At 39.2% G+C, this 21551-nt stretch overlaps 1 protein-coding gene across 3 annotated transcripts in view; it reads left to right on the top strand.

Moving 5' to 3' along the window:
• The window catches only part of slc12a2 (solute carrier family 12 member 2), a 96936-nt gene extending 76296 nt beyond the window's left edge, over positions 1 to 20640 (top strand). The window contains exons 21-28 of one of the 3 annotated variants that reach the window (XM_030724039.1): positions 1749 to 1796; positions 2962 to 3084; positions 7228 to 7339; positions 9093 to 9179; positions 12069 to 12204; positions 12424 to 12491; positions 16593 to 16728; positions 16788 to 20640. In XM_030724039.1, coding sequence (XP_030579899.1) covers positions 1749 to 1796; positions 2962 to 3084; positions 7228 to 7339; positions 9093 to 9179; positions 12069 to 12204; positions 12424 to 12491; positions 16593 to 16728 — 710 coding nt within the window. In that variant the 3' untranslated portion in view covers positions 16788 to 20640. Of the gene's footprint in view, positions 1 to 1748; positions 1797 to 2959; positions 3085 to 7227; positions 7340 to 9092; positions 9180 to 12068; positions 12205 to 12423; positions 12492 to 16592 lie in introns of those variants that run through there. The other 2 variants (XM_030724040.1, XR_004019450.1) reach the window with 2 other exon arrangements.
• The last annotated feature ends 911 nt before the right edge of the window (positions 20641 to 21551 follow it).

The raw sequence follows: 21551 nt of genomic DNA, 5'->3' as shown, positions 1-21551 counted from the left end.
GATTAATAACTAATGATTAAATGCAGAGTGGGGTATAAACACAGAGGAGGGGATTGAAGAAAAAACCTCTCAGGATCAAGGGAACCGCCCAGCAGCCGAGGCCTATTGCATTGTAACTAAGGGATGGTTGAGTTTCACCTGATTGAGCCATAACTATAAATGAACAGAAAGGAAAGTTTTAAGCCTAATCTTAAAAATAGAGAGGGTGTCCTATCTCGTGAATCCAAGCTGGGAGCTGATTCCACAGAAGAGGGGCCTGAAAGCTGAAGGCTCTGCCTCCCATTCTACTTTTAAATAACCTTCTATCAAGCAAATCAGTTTAACACTATTCTGAGATCTTTCAGTGGCATTCCTTATTCTGCCTAAACACACGTGCATATTTACACCCATTGCCCTGACAGGAAGAGACTCCCAGCCCCAGCTTTTCCACTGGGCACATATTGCCGATCACAGGTGTTTTTGACCATCCTTTGTGTTTATGTATGTCTGAAAGAAGGTATCAGTGAAGTGTGCCGCTAACTCGACTAAAGCAAGCAAACAATTGTTCCCAGATTGGAGGAACAAAAGAAAAAAAAGAAGAAGCATAGAGAGATGACAAAAGTCTGTTTTCTCTTTCTCAGCTGGCTAACCCTTCATAAGCCTGTTTCTGCCAGAGGCCTTTTTCTGTTAAGAGTTTTTAACCCACCTCTTCAAATCAACCAAGTGCTCACCCATAGGGGACTGTTGAATTGTTTAGAGCAGGGGTCTCAAACTCTCTACCCGCAGGCCGCATCCAGCCCCACCCCCTACTTTCTGGTCTGCGATTTGATGTCAAAAATATTAGACAGTTTGGCCCTTTAAGTTACTTTTTTGATATTTATCTAACTCCTCTTAATTGGAGGGGAAAGTGAAATGTCTGATTTTGACTGATTCAGAATGGCAGATCATTATAAGGGAGTAGTGAGTTTCACTAATGGGCCCAGTATTAAACAAACCTGTAGGAATTTAAGATAATAGATTTCCTATGTATTATTGCTACATAAACATTATCTTGCACATTTTATCTTGCAAAGGTCAGTTCTAATTTGCAATAAGATTGCAGCATTCATCTATTATGTATTTTCACTATTACCAATCCAGAAGAACCACCTCTTGAAATCTGTATCTGGTGAAGGTACATACAAGAAGTAACAAAGTGAAGCTTGCCTTGGTTAGATTAACCTTCTGAGTTGCAGCTGAAGCACCTGCCTGAACTGTCATTAATACGGTTTTTGCCCAGTTCCCTCCTTTCATTTCTGTCTTGAAATAATCTACTCACTGTAAGAGGTTTTCGTTTTAATTGTCTCAGTGGAGAGTTTGGAGAATGTGAACTGATTCATATGTATTTAATACTCTTGCATGTTTGTGAAGGTTGCTTACCAAAGGCCACTGGAAGTCAGTTTGATTTAATGTGTCCTGCCCACTGCAGAGGGGTTTTATTGTTCATGTTAGGTATGAGAAATTTCTAGAAATCGGGGAGAAAAAGTTGAGCTGTGTGTTAAAACTGGAAAGTTTAAATTTCATTGACCCACTGTGGGAGTCTATAGTTAACTACCTCTCAAACAGCCTGTTTTGTTTGTTTTCTGTTTTGTTTTGTCCTCTGGTATATTTAACTTTAACTTGCTTCCTCACACATACCTCCCTGTTGTAAGCTGATGGCAATATCAAATCAACATTTCACCTCAACTATAATTTCTCGGGTTTTTTTCTCCTTTTGTCTCAATTCCCAGATGATGAAGATGATGGCAAAGCTACAACTCAGCCCCTGTTGAAAAAAGGCAGGAGATGCACTTCATTTAGTTGCCTAAACCTTTCCCTTTCTTTTCCTGCTTTATTTTGATATCTCTGAGCTCCTGTGCTTTTAAGTGCTGTCTTTTTCACACTATATCTTGAATTCTTCTTGTACTAATATACTGTCTGTTCCATGCTGTCTGTCTCATGTCTCTTTCTTTCCCATGTTTCTGGCCTGCTAGGTACATGGCTTAGGAAGATAATATTTTGCCTTCCTCTCCTGCTCTTTTCTCAGTCCATCTCGACAGCTATACTGTATATGATAGTACCTTTAACTCAGTCTGCCTTTCAGTAGGGGTGTGTGTGTGTGTGTGTGTGTGTGTGTGTGTGTGTGTGTGTGTGTGTGTGTGTGTGTGTGTGTGTGTGTGTGTGTGTGTGTGTGTGTGTTCCAGTATTTCAGTTTTCTCCAAGCTGTCTTTCTCATGTGCTTTTCTTGCCACTTTCTGGAGCTGACCATTTGCCTTAAGCTTTCTTCTCAGGATTGAAACTGCTCTCCTATATAGTTACAAGCAATAAAACTCAGTTCTGCTGAATGCTTTAACAGTCATGATTGCTCTGATATGACCAGTAGATTGTGATGTCAGATGTTGGCATATTTCAGAGAAACTATTGCTGTGCATAATATTGTATACGACCACGAGACCAGGAAAAAAAAATGAAGGTTTGTTTTAGTACAAAGAGTGCAAGAAACATTGTCCAGTCGCCACATTAGCTTACAGTTTATGCCCACATTTTGATTAATTTGCTCAAAAATGTGTATATAGAAATAACCAGCATGGCATACTAGCCTTTCTTCCCAAAGCAGAAACTAATTCTCCAATTTCAAAATCCATCAATTCTGAAAACTGCAGGAAAACATTCACTAGAAAAGCACTGATCACAACTGTAGCCCTGGAGTTTGTCAGCTTGTTTTAAGTGCTCACATCTTTTCATCATCACAACAGTGGTACTGTCAGGCAATCAATAGAGAGATACTGACAATTCTGAGTCAAATGCCAACATAACTGACAAATACTTGGATAATGTACTGCTTGAGCTACACTCCTACCAAGCCCAAAAATGTTAGTTACAGTTTTATGTTGCCTTATTAATGATTTGTGCTTCTGTTTTTGTTGTGGTATGTTTGTGTGTATTTGGTAACAATCCCTGCAGACAAGAAGAGCCCAACAGTACCTCTGAATGTGTCTGACCAGAGGCTTCTAGAGGCCAGCCAGCAGTTCCAGAGGAAACAGGGGAAGGGCACAGTGGATGTCTGGTGGCTGTTTGATGACGGAGGTGATTGTTAGAGAAAGACTGTAAATAAATGTGTGTGCTGAGTTGTTTTATCGTGAAACCATTATTAATTTCAAAATTGCGTTTAATTGGTCTGTCACTAGAACAGCACAAGTCCATATGTTTGGACACTGATACAATTCTGGGATTGTTATAACTAACAGTTAAGCTATAACAATGGTTTGATTGAAAACCGTATGCAAATTATAGTAATACAATGAAAATGGACTAAATGTGCAGCCTCCCAGCTTTCATTTTAGGGTATTCATGTCCAGATTGGAAATTACTTTATTTTAATGTAGCTGTCTCTTTTTCTGGAAATATGAAATTTAACAGCTAAAGTTTTAGAGTTGATATATGGAATTTTCTTTGTTACTATTACCTCACAACATGCAGTCAAACACCAGTGATCCAGTGGTACTGGGTCACTGGTCACTAGTACTTGGATGGGAGATCGCCTGAGAGTAACAGGTACTATAAGCTTTGCTTCAGAAACATGGCATATTATTCCCATATTCAGCCATAATCATTCAGGTCATAGCAATCTGGAACTTGAAAAAAGGGCCATTAGACTTCTTGTTTCTTGAAGACGTTTCACCTCTCATCCGAAAGGCTTCTTCAGTTCTCAAACCAAAAGGTGGAGAGACCCAGGTATTTAAACCCCAGTGGGCGTAGTCCCCTGAAGGTAGTTGTGACGCTGTATTGTTCATGTGCATAATCACATGCATCAAGATATGAAAGGAGGGTCGGGTCATTACAGTCAGTGGTTTCATATGAAACTAATTTGGGACTTCGCTGCATTGTATCAAGTGACAGTCACCGTGGTAACGTTTAAACATGCCTGCAAAATAAGATACACAGTCAAATCGCCTCAGTCGGATTCAAATGGCCCATGGCATTTCATCCGACTTGTAAAAAATCCGTCTTAAGTGTATTTCTTCAAAATATCTGACAGTTTGGAGTCTAATGTGGATGCACTTGCTTCTTCTTAATCTCTGGATTTGCTTCTGCAAATTTTATAATCTCATATGTTTGCTCACAAGTGCGAGTTTGTAGCTTACACTTGCTTCCTGCGCTTGCCATGATTGTTTCCAGTGAGATGAACTGATATAGACACTAAAGTGATATCCAGGTGTTAGTGTGTGTAGTTGTGCATGAACGAGCCAATCCATGGAAGTGGGCGGACGGGAGCTGAGGAGGGCTTTAGCGCTAAACTCATCCGACTTATGTGATCATATTTAATTGGAAATGTATTACAATAGGACTGGAGTTCTCATCCGGAGGTAGAAAATCCGACTGATTTAGAAGATATTGGAATTAACGTCAGGAAAAGTCGGGATCTGCAGAAACCATCCAACTAGAGTGAAAATCCGATTTGTGCGACTTTTACTATGTAAATTGCATGAAAAATACAACTCACCATAATGCTGAATCAGTGTGAGCCTTGAGCTAGTTTCTCTGCTGCTCATTTTGCTAGCTTGTGGGTTGGCTGGGTTCAGCCGGAAAACACCAATACAAGCATTGATTTCACATGGAGAGTGACTGCAGAGCTACGGTGTCGAGCACCGGAGAGAGTCAGCTTGATGGCTGGGTCCGCTTCACTGCTATCCCCGGTGTTGCTAAATTAAAATGGTAAACGGACTACTCTTGTTGAGCACTCAAATATTTAAACAAACGTTATGTAGGTCAACCAACCAATTTCGTTAGACAGGCACAAAGCTTCTGGGTTTAATTTTAGCGGTGACGTATCACGTGACCAGAAGTGGCTTAACACGTCAAGAGGAAGTCATAGATGGATGTAACGGAGAGAATCTGCCCATTTTTCAAAATAAAACACATTCAGACTCAGATAATAAGTAAAACAGAGGTAATGCAAGTTATTTATTCTTTCTTTTATTCCACAGATAGGTATTGGTTTTGTTGCCCAGGGGTTGGGGACCTCTGATCTATGGTGTTCTCCCTGGTAAACCTTATGTATAAAATAAATATAAAATATATATAATATATATATGGGGTTTTATTTTATAAAATATATAAAATAAAACCCCAAAAAGTAGAAGCCTTCACTAGTGAAGGCTTCTACTTTCCTGCACTTTTTGGGGTTTTATTTTCACCCAGGTGCCATCCACATATCTGTACCAGTGGCTAGGTGCTATCCCTTTGAAAGAGCCAAGACTTTTACTTTCCACTTGTAAAGGTTGGCCTCAATGGGTGACACTGGGGAGCCCATGGCACATTGTCTGTAGAAACCATCATTGTATTTGAAATATGTTGTGGTAAGGCAGAGGTCTAAAAGTGTACAAATCTGATGTGGGGAAAAGCTGGTCCTGTTTTGTAAGGAGTTGTCTTCCTGTAGTCGTTTTCTGACAGTCTCCACTGCCTCAGTTGTGGGTATGCAAGTGAAAAGGGAAACCACATCAAAGGACATGATGGTTTCATCTGGATTCAGTGCAAGATTATGGACCTTGTTGGTAAAATCAGAGTTTTCAGTGTGTTGCGGTGTGTTGCCTACAAGCGGAGATAAGATGGTGGTGAGGTGCTTGGAAATGTTGTAGGTTCTTTTCTTGAATGGTGAGTTTGGATGGAGGAATTCTTGCACTGAAGAGGGAGCTGAAAGTTTTCATCATGATTTCCTCCGCTTCTGGTTGTGTTAGAACTGAAGAAGCCTTTTGATGAGAGGTGAAACGTCTTCAAGAAACAAAAAAAAAAAAGAAGTCCAGTTGCCCTTTTTCTTTTTTTCAAGCTCCAGAGAAGATTAGTCTTAAAACTTTCCTTTTTGAATCAAACTTACAGATGACCCTGAACCCCCTTCCCCCCTTAGTTACGCTGCAACAGACCTAGGCTAGTGTTTCTTCTTTACTCACCTATTATCACTCGGTGTTTATACACCACTCATTTAATCATTAGTGTTATTAATCTCTGGCTTTCTTCCACAGTGTGTGCTTTGTCCTGTCTCACTCCCCTCATCCCCAACCATCATGGCAGATGGCTGCCCCTCCCTGAGCCTGATTCTGCCATAAGTTTATTCCTGTTAAAAGGAAGTTTTTCTTTTCCAATGTCACCAAGTGTTTGCTCATAGGGTGACGTTTGATTATTGGGGTGTTCCACCTGGTGACTCCCATTATCCTACTGGGAGACTTCAACACTCAGGTCGCCAATGATAGTGAGACTTGGAGGGGCGTGATTGGGAGGAACGGCCAGCCTGATCCAATCCGAATGGTGTTTTGTTATTGGACTTATGTGCAAACCACATTTTGTCCATAACATACACCGTGTTCGAACATAAGGATGTCCACAAGTACACCAGGACGCCCTAGGTGACAGGTCGCAGGTCGATGATCGATTTTCTAATTGTATCATTAGATCTGTGGCCATATGTTCTGGACAATCAGGTGAAAAGAGGAGCTGAACTGTCAACTGATCACCACCTGATGGTAAGTTGGATCAGGTGGTGGTGGTGGTGGTGGTGGGGTGCTGGACAGACCCGGAATACCTATACGTATTGTGAGGGTGTGCTAGGCTTGCAGAGGTCCCAGTCCACGAGATCTACAGAACTTTGACAGCATTCCGAGGGAGGCTGAGGACATTGAATCTGAATGGACCATGTTCTGCACCTCCATTGTTGAGGCTGCTGCTCAGAGCTGCAGCTGAAGGTGGTTGGTGCCTGTCGTGGTGGTAACCCCCGAACCAGATGGTTGTCACCGGAGTTGAAGGGGAGCCATCAAGCTGAAGAAGGAGTCCTATTGGGTTTGGTTAGTCTGTGGGACTCCGGAAGCAGCTGACAGGTATCGGCAGGCCAAGCGGAACGCGGCTCGAACCAGTGGCCGAAGAAGTGGGAGGAGTTTGGTCAGGCCATGGAAAAAGATTTTCGGACAAATTCAAAGTGATTCCCTCAGGTTGTCCAGGATGTCCACCTGGACAACCTGGAAGAGGTGGCTGGGGAGAGAGAAATCTGTGCTTCTCTCCTTAGGCTTCTTACCCCACAACTTAGTTCTGGATAAGCGGAAGAAAATGGATGAATGAATGTATGGATGTTTAAAGCAAAAGGATCATGAATTTGTTGCTGCAGCAGGGACTGCTACTATAGATGCTTAATGTTTGTGTCACAAAAGTTGTGTATTGAGCTGCTGTTTGTTTCCCATCCAGGTCTGACCCTCTTGATCCCCTACCTGCTCACCAATAAGATGCGGTGGAAGGAGTGTAAGATTCGTGTTTTCATTGGAGGCAAGATCAACAGGATTGATCATGATCGCAGAGCGTAAGTACTTCAGTCTTTCTGTCAGTTTTGTCAAGTTTCAAGACTGCTGTACATGACATGACTGTCCAAAGGAATGAGTATTTGCCCACTCTTCCAAATTTTGGTCATAGCATGCATGTAGTTTATTGGCAGCAAACACAGTGCAGCTGTTGACAGCATGGTACACTATGTATATTCTGTTAATGCCGTGTTTCCACACATTTAAACACATTTATCCATCCTTTTATATAATATATTTGAATACTAGATAGCTAATATGCATTAAATACGCACAAAGTACTAATCCTAACTTTCTTAGACTGTACATTAAATGAACAGTGACATTTTTATTGAAAACTGGCAGCACTCCAGTTTGTAAGCTCATACAGCATAAATGTAGGTGTAAATGAGTCACATTTTTAAAGTTGGATGTTCTAGTGTAACTGTTGGGGTTGTTTTTATTTATTTGCTGCATGTTTTTATTTTAGTGGCCATAAATGAAAAATTAAATTATATAAGGCTCTTATTAATAATTATTTAAACATTATTTGTAATAATAAAAAATAGACTAAGAGGGTGACCTGCTACATAAATGCTAAAGTCGCCAAGTGTTTTCTGCCAGCTTAAATTGTGTTTATCTGAGGACAGGGGACTGTGTCTTTGCGTGTGTATATGCAAATGTATACATGGTAATAGTGTAGTAAATGTATCTAAATGTACCTTAGTAAATACGGTAAATGTAATATATGTGCTTAAAAAAATGCTCATCCTGTAGACAGACTTCAGTTGAGCCTAGTGGCAGGAGAGCTGGCCAGTAGGGAAAATATGAGAAGAAAAAGGCCGGGGCTGGTAGGTTAGCAGTCACTGAACTTTTGAAATAAGCACTAAGGGGTTACATTCAGTCAAATACAGTCAGTCATATTATTCTCTGAAAATTCTCTTAAACTGATTTGCCCGGTGGACATAAACATATTGTTTAGGTCCCTGCTGAAGAAGTCAACAAAACCAAAAAAACCCAATATTATGGTGGCCCCAGAATGATTCTCATTGTCTCTAACAGCTGCTTTTGTTGGATAAAATTAGCTGGGAGGAGAGCCTTTTATCTACCTCTGTGTGCACTTTGAAAACGTCTTTGTACTTATTGACTGCAAAACTACCAGCTGTCTATTTTCAGTTCATCATATTCCAGTATTTCTTAACAATAGACAGAAAGTAAATATTTCTTAGATTGCTTTTATTTGTGAATGTGCCTGCTTCCAGCCCATGCTAAATTTTAACTGCTGTTTGCTGCTTCCTTTTAAATGTTTATTTTTTTCTCATAAAGGATCAGTGAAACCTCACTGATCACTGACAATTACAGTGAAACCTCATCCATTATTTTACAGACTTTTTCTACAGAACTTTTTTAAGAGTATTCATGGGGAATGTTTCTGTAAGTACGGGTGGACATTTATCAGATTTATTTTGCTGTTAGCAGCTATCTGTTCCTCCTGCTGCTGGAAGGCAGCACAGCACAGATGATCCTCTCAGGCACCCAATGTTTGAAGTTAAAGTTATAGGAAATTGTTCTCATAGACAGAATGCCACAGTTTAAACCCTGCACTACTGGTCTCCACCAGCTCGTGTTCAGAATTATTTAAAGCAGCTTCTCCAGGCTTTCAGGATGACTCAGTACTCATATTGCCATCCAGAGCTTTCTAGACTGAAAATATCTTGCATAACAGCTGATTGACAGTATTGATCCTCCTTCTCTGTTGTTGACATTTGTGTGCAGGATGGCTACTCTGCTGAGCAAGTTTAGAATAGACTTCTCGGACATCACTGTCCTTGGGGACATCAACACCAAGCCTAAGAAGGAGCAGTAAGTCCACTTGGTTAAACCTTTGAACACTCTCCCCAACTGTCAAAATGACTTGCCACACTTCAGGATGTAGAGCTGTGGTTCTCAAACTTTTCACAATGAGTGCCACCTCAGAAATTATTTAACTATTCAAGTTTAAGTTAGGGATTTGTGCAACTAATTGTCGCTAATTGTCGATGCCATAAATGGTTGTCCTAAATGTTACACAGCGATCTGCCACCAGATAGAGCTGCAGCCCTGACATCATTATAGAAAAATGCCATAGCTCTGTTATTCTTGGCCTGATATATTTGTTAGGTGTAGTTTTGTTGATCATTTTTGAAGTTTTACACTGTAACCTGAAGTGCACCTCCCGGGAAACACTGTCATTTCCTTTTATGCATTTCCAGCTGTTTCCCCCAAGTCTGTACAAGAAGCGAAAAAACTAGAGGGACCAATGTATTTGCACCTTTAAAAAACTGACCCACAGTAGTTATCCATAAGGGCTAAAAGTTCCAGAATTTTATGTTTCTTATGTCCTGATATAAAATGCCAGAACATGGCCAAAACATGCAACATACCTGCTGAAGTATAAACGCCGGCAACATCAGCCATTTACATAGGTTACATCGGGTAAGCTGGAGAGGGAGGTCTGGGCTCCACTGCTCAGGCTGCCACCCCTGCAATCTGGCAAACTGGATGGATGGATGTTTGTATTGTATTGTTTTATTATCATTTTAGATTTTAACTATTGAGATACATGTCATGAATTATAGAACAAGCATTGTTCATAATGCGCGACACTTCTAAGTTGCAATTTATTCATTTTAAAGATGTTATTTTCTCATATTTTAATGATCCATAAACATAAAGCATAAACGCATTTTCATATAGTTAACATCGGTTTCTTTTACGTTTTTTTTCTTTGTCTGTTTGGAGTACAACGTGCAGTGTTCATAATGCATGATGTGCAGTGCCACACATTTAAGCAGTATTTAAAGTGTGATTCATTACTGAAGAACATGATCAATGGTTTCAAACACCTTTGTTTAGACAGTTTTTTGCATTGTCTATTAAACAGTCCTAAAAGTAAAATTGATAACTAGCCGGTTAGTCTAATTTTTTTTTCCTTGTTTAGTCGACTAAGAAATTAGTTGCCATGAACATCCCTAATTCAAGTACAACTGTTATAATCAGTTTTATGCCAAAAAATGATCTTCTGCCAATAAGTGATTTCCGGTATTTGCCAGAAAATGACTGCCTGTTGTAAATGAATTGACCTATAATCTGTGAAATGTGTCAAAAATATCTCATGAATTATGTCAGTCATTTTGAGCGTGAAATAACATTTCTGGCACAAGGTAGAAGCTTTTCAAAAAAATCTGGCCGAGAGGGCAGCAGAAATCACAATAAATTTTACATTACTGTTGTATAAAGATATTTTAAGTGGCCAAAAAGGGCTGGATTGATTATAATGTAGGTACAATAACAGAGAGTCATAAAGATACTTGCAAAACAGGTCATGTCTTCATTTTATGTAGAAGTCATTCATAAATCCTGTTGAATGCACTCTTTTTACCAATATAAGCAAAGATTTTACACATAAAAGCACATAGAAACATGGCAGATGATCACTTTTTGGCACTTGTTGTGCCTCACAACATGTGGTTATTAGGGTAATTTCACTCAGTGCTGTTGCAGGAAGTCCGCAAATTTGCTCCGTTGCCCCTGCACACAGACACACACGTGGCTTAGAGGGCAGTGGAGGCTTTAGAAAATGCCGACACACACTTAAAACCTGTCAGCGGTTATATGCTTGTGTTAAAAGGATTAAGCTAGCAGGCTAGTCTGGTATACTTTTAGCCTAGTAAATGATATAAAAAAATTAATATACTGTTTTCAAGAATGATAAAACTTAGTTTAAACTAAATTTCAGTGATCTTGTTGTTCAGGATTTTTTTAGATATATATTTTTAAATAATTAATCTTCTAAAAACAAAAAAAACAACTTCATGGAAACTTCCAAAAAAGGGAGTCCGCATACTACCAGTTGTATACATACCACAGTAACCACTGATCTAGAGGACATGGAACACTTGATGGAAATTCTCTAATAAAATCTGGTCTGTGAGGGCAGGGAAATGCCCTCCTGAGTCACATCATATTGTCCTGAGAATAGTTACCCGTCCCTTCTGTTTTCACTTATTAAACTTATTGCCACCCACTGGTTCTGCTTTTGCTTTATGTCACAATTAATAGCTGGGATTATTTAACTACACATCATACATTTTAGTATGCTTTTAATGAGTTTCATACATTGAGCGACTGGAAGTCTTTTGAACTGAAACTGAATGGAACCTTAAAAAAAAACTTTTATTCCTAGATACGTTTTTGGCAAAATAATGGCAAAAGAGGATGGAAGTCATCCACAAAACAATACTGGTTCTTAAAACAGCTAAAATACAGATTTTAGTGTGTCATATAAAATGAAGGAAGAAATTAGAAACTATTTTATTCATATGAACATTTGAAATGCAAATGTGTGTTTTGAGGAAATTAAGATGAGCTGAAGAGCCAATCACAGCTGCCCTTATGATGTCTGCATATCTAAAAGCCAGACCACTGAAAAGACAAATGGGATTTGAGACCATGTTAATTTGATCTGAACAGATGGTGTGTGTTTTGTTTTTTTTTAAATATTAGTGAATGAATGAAGTCATCTCAAGAAAATATTTCACACTAGCCTGGATCCAAGGACTCAGTTCATTCATGCATACATCTTGTTTTTACTCTCCATTCTATATTTGTAATTCACTTTTTAGTAAAAACCTTGCATTTGTGTTAATTTCATTGGCTTTCTATAGTTGTCTGTCTGGCATTAGGTTTAACCATGAAACTGTTGTCATGTAGCATGGCAGCCTTTGAGGAGATGATTGAGCCATATCGGCTGAAAGAAGATGACATGGAGCAGGAGGCAGCTGAGCGGCTGAAGAACAGTGAACCATGGAGGATCACTGACAATGAACTGGAGCTGTACCGTGCCAAGGTCACAAGAATTCATTGCACATTTGTATTTATCTCTATATTATGTATAATCCTTGAGTCAGTGTTCAGCAAAGTTCCGTATGACTAAATCTTCAATGTCTTTCCATGACAACAAAAATTCAGGGTTCAGAGGGAATCATTCTTTGACCCTTTGATCCTTTTCCTTGTGAAAATGATCTTGTAAGTTGATACCTGATTGAGTCTGTTTCTTTTTCCTCAGACCTATCGTCAGCTCAGACTCAATGAGCTTTTGAAGGAGCACTCAAGCACAGCCAACCTCATTGTCATGTAAGCGTGTGTGTGTGTGTGTTAGTTTCAGGAGCACTAAGTGAAAACCTAGGGCGATGACGAGAACCCAAAAAAGAACAGTTTAAAAAAAGACCTAAGAATATAAAATTGTCTTGAAAATCTGTTTGGCTGTGCCACCAGCACACAGTGCCTAGATTTCCCACTACTCTATTCATCTAGATCAGAGGTCTCAAACTCGCGGCCCGTGGACCTCATCCGGCCCCGCCCCCTACTTCCGGTCCGCGATTTGATGTCAAAAATATAAGACAACTTGGCCCTTTAAGTTACTTTTTTGACATTACACTAACTCCTCTTAATTGGAGGGGAAAGCGAAATGTCAAAAAAGTAACTTAAAGGGCCAAGTTGTCTTATATTTTTGACATCAAATCGCGGACCGGAAGTAGGGGGCAGGGCCGGATGAGGCCCACGGGCCACGAGTATGAGACCCCTGATCTAGATCATGCAAATGCAGCTGCTGCAATATTCATTATTTACATAGTGCCAAATCACAACAGTCACCTCAAGGCACTTCATGTTGTAAGGGAAAGACAATAATAAAGAGAAAACCCCAACAATCAGACTACCTCCTATGAGGAAACACTTGGTGACAGTAGCCTCTTTCCCACCAACAGGGTTCCGGAGCCGGTGCCTTTATTTGAACCATTAGGCGGGTTTTCCACCACAGAAGCACTTGGTGTTTGGCCGAAAAATGGGTTCAACTCCAGCCCCGCAAGTTAGCTGGTTTTGAACTGAGAATGGGTGACGAAAGCTTCAGAAAGGCGTGACTCTGCCATCTCAACATCAAGTTTTCTACCATATTACATGTGTATTACATGAGAAAAGTGAAGCGATTTTCACGGCTGTGAATTAGGCTGGGCTCTAAGGCTGAACTTGCTGCTTTGTATCAGTTCATATCACAGATAAAAGGACGCAAAGTGCGTACTTGTCGTCTTGCTCTAATCGCTGTCTGTGTTTACCTCTGTGCTGCACACAGAAACTGCACTAGTTTGGTTTGGACCGTAAAACATATTTGCAGCACAAGAAAGGGGAGCGTGTTTTCCCACGTTTGTGTGCTTCGACTTCCGTGTCCAGACGAGGACCTGCCCACACTCGTATGTAAAGGAGCAGTTCACAGAAATGCAGTGGAAACGCGGGCCCATTCTTAAGCGTTTTGCCAGTTCATTGAAGTCAGCATTGGCACAAGCACCGGCTCCTCGGCGGTGGGAAAGTAGCAAGTGAGAAGAAAAAACTCTTTTAACTGGTAAAACTAGGTTCAGGGAGGGGCAGCCAGACTTAATCTTAAAAAACAGAGAGGGTGTCTGTCTCCTGAATCTAAACTGTGAACTGGTTAAACAAAAGAGGGGCCTGAAAGCTGAAGGCTCTGCCTCCCATTCTACTCTTAAGTATCCTAGGAACCACAAGTAAGCCAGCAGTCTGAAACCAAGTGCTCTATCGGGGTGATATGGTACACTGAGGACTTAACATGGGGCCTGCTTATTCAAGGCCTTGTATGTAACCAGGACTTTAAATTTAATTCTGGATTTAACAGGGAGCTAATGAAGAGAAGCCAATATGGGAGAAAGGCCCTTGTCAATATGCAATTGTGGGTTGAGCAGCAGAGTTGAGTATTTGCTTTGTGCCCATGAAAAACTTCCCAGATCTTCTCTGCCAATGCCAAATAGATGGACAAGGTAGTAACTAGTAAAGGACAAATTTTTTTTACAGAGCATAATTAAAGAGAATGTGTTTGTCATCAAAGCCTGCTGAGCCTGCAGAAAGAATAACAACTCAAGAACACATGGTGTAACTAAGTTGATCTAATTCAGGAAGCTGTTATCCAAGTCGGGGCACTGAGCAAAAGGAGAGCCTGCAGAAAGGAAGGAGCTTTTATAACCAAGCACACTGGGCCCAGCACAGCACAAACCACACACAAAAACCAAAACAGAGACACCTATAATGTTTAGGGTTCATCACACCCTCCCTTTTAAGAGGACACCAGGTAAATCATTAACTTTTCTCATTTACATTAATCAATACAAAATATTACAAAATTTACTCAGTTACGCCTTTCAACCATGCTCTATGATAACTCACCAAATTTACAGTAATGACCCACCCCCAAACTTAATCAGTCCATCCAACCCCAGCACCTGGAAAAAGACTGTAAGAGTAGAGCAGAAAAGATGGAGGACCAGGAGAGCTACCAGAAAACTGATTGTAGGGTCTCAACACTTTCTGATCCCCTGATGTGACTGATGTCCAGTCAGTTTGATTGCAAAAACGAAAACCAGCGCATTAACCTGTGCTTTGGACAACCAATGAATCAAGGAAAACTAATGAATTGTGATCTGTATAGAAAAACCAGGGGAGTACTTCTAAAATTGTCTGAAGTTTATTGACATAGTAATACCACGCATACTCTACCTTAGCCTTCAAAAGTACAGTAGACCAAACACTGATGAAACATTGTTAGAAAATCCATGATGGCAGTATCCCACCAAGCCCAGGAGAATCTTCTTGGTTGGCATAAATGAATACTGTTCAGTGCCAGAGCTCTTAACATAGGCCCACAGAATGTCAACTGTTGGAACATAATAAAGAAGCAGACAATCAAATAAGAGACTTTCTGCAGTTTCTCCCATCAGTACAGTAGGAACATGCAGTTGCACCCTGTTTCAAATAACTGAAACGCTGCGTAAAAGGGTTTAAGCAGCCTGAAATCCAAAATGGGCAGCAACACTTGCACCCTTAGATGTAAATGGACTAGTTCTTATATAGCGCTTTTCTACTCAGTATGAGCACTCAAAGCGCTTTTACAACATGTTTACATTCACCCATGCACTCCCATTCATACAAGCACTTCCATGTTTACTAAGCTAAGTGCTTTTTAATTAGCTAACACTCACACACATTCTTACTCTGACGGGACGGTCGGAGAACAACTTGGGATGTGATGTCCCCCCAAGACAATTGCTTCAGCCACTAACAACAACAACAAAAAAAAAAAAAACAAGCAGTGAATCTGCTCTCAGGCCTACCAGAGACAGAACAGCAGCAACCTGATACAAAACAAGTACTGGTTCAACCAACCTCACCACCAGACAAAGCAAAAGACCGTTACGGTGACCGTAACTTTCAACAAGACACTACTAAATTTCTCACTACATCTACACAAATCAACTCATAACTCTTTGCTTGCCACCTGTCAGTTTCCCAAAATCTTTTGTGCCAAAGACAGAAAATGCTAAACAAGAAGTCAGCTTTTGTCTATCAAGCAAATTACAGTGCCTTGCGAAAGTATTCGGCCCCCTTGAACTTTTCAACCTTTTGCCACATTTCAGGCTTCAAACATAAAGATATAAAATATTAATTTTTTGTGAAGAATCAACAACAAGTGGGACACAATCGTGAAGTGGAATGAAATTTATTGGATGTGTCAAACTTTTTTAACAAATAAAAAACTGAAAAGTGGGGCGTGCAATATTATTCGGCCCCTTTACTTTCAGTGCCGCAAACTCACTCCAGAAGTTCAGTGAGGATCTCTGAATGATCCAATGTTGTCCCAGATGACTGATGATGATAAATAGAATCCACCTGTGTGTAATCAAGTCTTCGTATAAATAACCCCCATTGTTATTTCCCCTGTGAACCACGCTGCATTGAATCTTAAACTTGTGCACTGGAACAGGTAACCCTGTTGAACCCGTTCCCCACACTAGTACGTAATCTCCAGTGTCTGTACTTTCAGAGAAAGAAAGCACGTAATGTGCACAATAAATGAGTCAAAAGCTCCAGTGTCCCTCAAGATCTTTACAGGCACCTTAATATAGCTTCCCACCAGTGACACATAGCTTTTGGTGAGGATAATACACAGGAAGAGTAGCGCAAGTGCTTCTACCCATTAGGTAAATGGGTAGGACTGATGAGCTCTCATTAATTTGCTTTGAATTTAGACAAACTTTTTGAACACATACATGTGTTGAGACAGCAGTGCCTTATTTTAGAAGTTCTCTGCCCCTTTTTTAAAATTTTGGTGTCAGAAATAATTTATTATGGCTGCTTTTTGATTACAATTATTCTTTTCTTTCTTCCTTTGTGCAGGAGCTTGCCATTAGCAAGGAAAGGTGCTGTGTCCAGTGCTCTCTACATGGCCTGGCTGGAGGCATTGTCCAAGGACCTGCCTCCCATCCTTCTGGTGCGTGGCAACCACCAGAGCGTCCTCACCTTCTACTCTTAAATGAAGAGCACCTGGGGGGAATTCAAATTATCACTTCCCCTTCTGCCTTCTACTCTTAAACGAAGAACACCAAGGGGTGGGGGTTGGGGAGACAATGATTTAAATTCTCACTTCTACTTCTGCCTGTGGAAGCAGGCACACATTAACATCCAAATTACAGTTAAAACCTAAAGGTCCACCACATATATTCCTGAGATGATAAAATTCAAGCCAGTAATGGAAACAATGCTAGTAATATGAATCTGATGAAAGTGCTATTGTTTGTTTGTGTAAAAGTGCTACATGTGATCTGGTGGTGGAATTTTACAGTTGGGGTGGATGCTTGGTTGTAAAGTTGCCCACTCTGCTCATTTCTTTCTTATTATTCCAAGATGTCTGGGTTTTGTAGCTCTGGTTTCTTCTAATGTTCTCATTAAAAAGTATTGTCTTTGTTCAAGTTGATTTCTCTCAGGCTTTAAAGCAGGCATGCATAATGATGGTCATGATATGGAATATCTTGATGTCATACTTGTTAAGTTTATCAGACCAGTTGTTTTCTACAGCAATAATCACCCTGTTGTTTTCTTTATAAGTTGGGAAAATGCTTTGCAACACCTTTTAAAGCCTTATGGATGTGCCTTCCAGTTGAAACAGAAGAATCAGAATTAGAATCTCTTTTCAGATTGACAATTTTAACTCATGAGTTTTGAGTTTCCTTCTTAATTGTGCAGGTGGATTTAAAGTCAGATTTTATTAAGGGTATCTACTTGAGCACTCTTACTGTTTTCACCCTAATCAGCATGTTTCTTTGGGGCCATAGGTTTTTTTTTTTTGCCCTCCTCCACTCTTGAGTCTTCCTTTGTAAAGTTGTTGAATACTCAACGCAAGACCCGATTCATCTTTTATGGAAGGAAGTGCATGTGGTCATAGACTTAAATCTTTATTTGTCAGAAAAGATGTGAGGCTAGGTTTTTCATTAGCCCTTTCAGGTGGAAAACATCTCTCCCAAGTAGCTGCTGATTATCAGCTTTTTGTGGTTCTGTAGCCACAAGTACTGTCCTTCTCCTGTAAAGAAACTCCTCTACCCAGCAAGAAGCTAGTTTAAACCTTGCCTTAATGCTAGAACAAATGATTGTCATAAGTTCCTGTTCTCTCTTAAGCCATATCGGCTGGAGAAATTGTGTGTAAATGCAGATAGCGATCAGTTGTTAAAGTCTCAGCACATCTTCTGCATATGCATCTTAACCTGCATTAGCTGTTTTGCAGAGCTTGCTGTAAGTGGGCAGTCCGCAGATGGTAACATATTTTGCCAGTGTTGCCAGCATCATCCAAGCCTAAAGCCTAAAGCCTACAGCTTGGCTTGGATGTTGCCGGCCTGTCTCACATTTGCACAAGGCCAGGCTGGGCAGAGTGAATGAAGAACTTACAAGCTTCACACTGAAGACTTTCTTGCCCGAAGTACAGGCTCAGTTTAGACATGCATATGCACTTCTGTTGCATAAGTACTTGTAATTAAAATACACTGCTCCTTCATGTAGGATTTAATTCCTCTAGAACTGTCTTTAGTGTGATTATTCCTGTTGCTTTTTAGGGGTACAGTAATGCAACAAAAAGCCATACATAGACAATTTCCTGTCTGGTACTGAAGAGGTCACTTGTATTCTCTGTTCTACTGTGGCTATAGAGAATATCGACATATTTGTACTGCATTAAAACTAGCTTCTGCTGTTACAAAGCAATAGTACAATAGTTAGGAGAGTGGTAAAGTGTCTTTGGTATGAATGCAGTCTGCTGGATGCAGATATAATCTCAAATCATGAGGAAAAAAACCCAGAAAAAAATAACCTATCCCCAAATCAGCTTTTAGGGAAAATGAACAATAAAGTAAAAGTAACTGTTTAGTTTTCTTAAAGAGTTGCACTCCAGCTTGTAGCAGATATTATTAATGAAACAGTTCAGCATGAGGGGAAGAGTTCAGGTTGGCTTAAGTGGCACTAACATGGATCTTTGTGAGTGCATTGCCCTAAAAATATTATTTCCATCTGAATAACATATAACGTGAGCAGCTATGTTATCAGAAGGATAATATTTTGAAGCCTGTGCATTGTCATAAAATACCTGCACACTTTATTTTGGATGGTCTTCTGATTTTAATTTAAACAATATGGGCTTGAACTGTGGCTGCTGTGGATTACAGTTATGGATACTACCATAACACAAATGAAATAAAACAGGGTAGTTTTTATTTTTAACACACTTGTCTGATTTTTCCCAGCAATGAGCAGTTTTAGCATTTACGTTCTTACTTCAATATATTCTGTTCTTTACTATATGCAATTTACAAGAAGAATGTGTGACACCGTGCTTAGATTAGTTGAATGTACACTTCTTAAGCATACTTAAATTCCTTTTGATCCTTTCTTGTGTATACAAAGGTTTCCTGCACAGACTGTAGTTAGCACAGTAAGCACAGCCTGGCAGCTTCAATGTTCTGTTAGCATTCATGCAGCACCATTACAAATGGATTTTAGCATACATCAGTGTGTGTGTTGTTGCGAGGGTTGTCTATGATAATTCAGTACAAACATTAAATACATCTATACTCTTGCTCACCAGAGTGCTAAATGTATCCTGAATATATTTCAATTATGTAAAAGTGTGTACTAGGAAAACACTGTAGGCAGTCCCACATTGTGTAACAGCTCACAACAGCAGCCCTCAAATACCAAAATACCACAGTTGATGTATATAGAGGTCTTCATTCTTATCAAAATTAAAGACTAAAATTTGATATTAGTCATGTTGACAATCAACCTGGAGGCTTCCTGTAGCTGAGTGGATCCCTGTGCATTGAAATCCAAAAATGAGAGCTGTGAAAATGAGAACACAAATTGTACTCGAGTCAAACTATATAGTGCAATTCGAGATTTCTTAGAGCAAATGTGAATTGTTTTCTTGAGTACTAACTGCTAAAGAATATAATTAAACAAACTGCAGTTTTCTCGCATTTGCTGTGGACAATATAAAGCTGAGATCATCAGTGTGGGCTGAGTGTGGGATTTGATATTTGGGGGCAATGTTGTGTACTATAACAAAAGTCAAAGAGTTTATCTTTGATCTCTGTTCATTGTTCTATTGTGAGGCACTCTCTTATTGTACAGCAACAACATTGCAAACAAGAACACGGGTTACATTATATTTGTATATTAAATTTTATATATATATATATACACACACACACACACACACACACACACACACACACACACACACGTACGTATCAGTCCAGCTTGGAGGGGATCTTTGTCATGTTATGTTAATTGAAGAAAAAATACCTCCTGTCAACAGTAGTATTTGTGTTTTCATTTGTTCTCCTTATCACTTTATGTATTCTTTACCAAAGCCCCCTTTCCTCTTCATAACAGCCATGTGTTGAGCCATGATTTTTAAAATTCTAATTTTTTTTTTTTTTTTTTTTTTGATGATAAACTGGTCCTAAAATTTATTGGTTGTTGTCCAAACTAACCTGTAAATAAACTTCATAGTCTAATGGCATAAATTAAGAGAGTGGAGTAATTATGTTGGAAAGGTATTTATTTTAGTTCAGAATTTGCTAAGCCTTTTTTCTGATATTTTGATTCTAATTTGATTTGCATGTTTTTTTTTCCTTTTGGTTTTAGCAAATTGTCTTTTTTCCTTATGAGTCTGCATTTCTATTCTTTCAAAGAAGAAAAAGACATGAGAAGCACTTCAAACCAGTTTTCTCCTTTCACACAAACATGGATGGAATTGACCCAGCTGGTTGAAGCAGTAATGTTTTGATACTGTACTGTTAACAGTTAAGGATATGCTTTTTCTAACATTTTAACATTTATGGTTACCAGTACTTTGTACATCTTTATTGCAATAAATAATTCAGATGAAATCATTTAACATTTGCAGTGTATTTGTCCTTTGTAAGGCAGGGGTGCTTCTCTTTACAGTAATTTGGTTTTATTTATAGGTTACTGAAACCATGCTATAGTGTTAGCTCCTATAGTGAACCCCAGTGATCAGATGTATGTAAGCAATTGGTGAGGAGGAAGGAATGATATGATTTTAAAAAATGCCTTATCCCCTGAAGTTGGGAAATGGTTACAAAATGTAAAAACAATTTAGTTGAATCAATATAATATATATAAAAAAAAATCAAATCAAAATGGCAAAAAATTACACCAATAAAAACACAAAGCGTTCAATAAATCCAAACCGAAATAAACTGCTATAAGAAAAGCAAAGGAACACTTTGAGACTTTATAACCTTACTGTGTGCCTGATTGTAAAGGGAAAATAGAAATTTACAAATTTATTAGACCAGTGGTCCCCAAAGTTAAGAGTGCTGCGGCCCACTTACACTCGATGCCCACCCCCCAGTACTGGCAATTACCAAAATAATTTTTTTATGTCTTTGTAATTGTTATTCCACCAGCATGTACAAGGTCTTTAATTGAAAAAATATTCTTAATGCTAAAATATAAATTTTACTATCCATTAATTTTCCCATTTACTGTTTTACATTAATGCAGAAAAAATACATTCCTGAATAGAGAAATTTGTTTTAGTGCTTGAATGTTATGCTTGATTAATTTCTGACTGTCCACTGCGCTGTCTCAGATTTGAGCATAAAATCATGAATTCAGTTCAGTAATTTCAGTAACTTTAAGTTTTAAAGATATTTTTGACAGATTTCTAAAATATTTGTGTTTTCTAGTTTTTATTACAGATATTTTAAGCACTGTGTATTTTAAATTTAAGCTGATTTAACTCCCTTTAAGCCAGGTTCAATTTACTTTTATCAAATTGAA

The sequence above is a fragment of the Archocentrus centrarchus genome, unplaced genomic scaffold, assembly GCF_007364275.1.
Source record: "Archocentrus centrarchus isolate MPI-CPG fArcCen1 unplaced genomic scaffold, fArcCen1 scaffold_30_ctg1, whole genome shotgun sequence".
Lineage (NCBI taxonomy): Eukaryota > Metazoa > Chordata > Actinopteri > Cichliformes > Cichlidae > Archocentrus > Archocentrus centrarchus.
The sequence above is the reverse complement of the archived record's forward strand: the minus strand, read 5'-3'. Positions and strand labels throughout refer to the sequence as shown.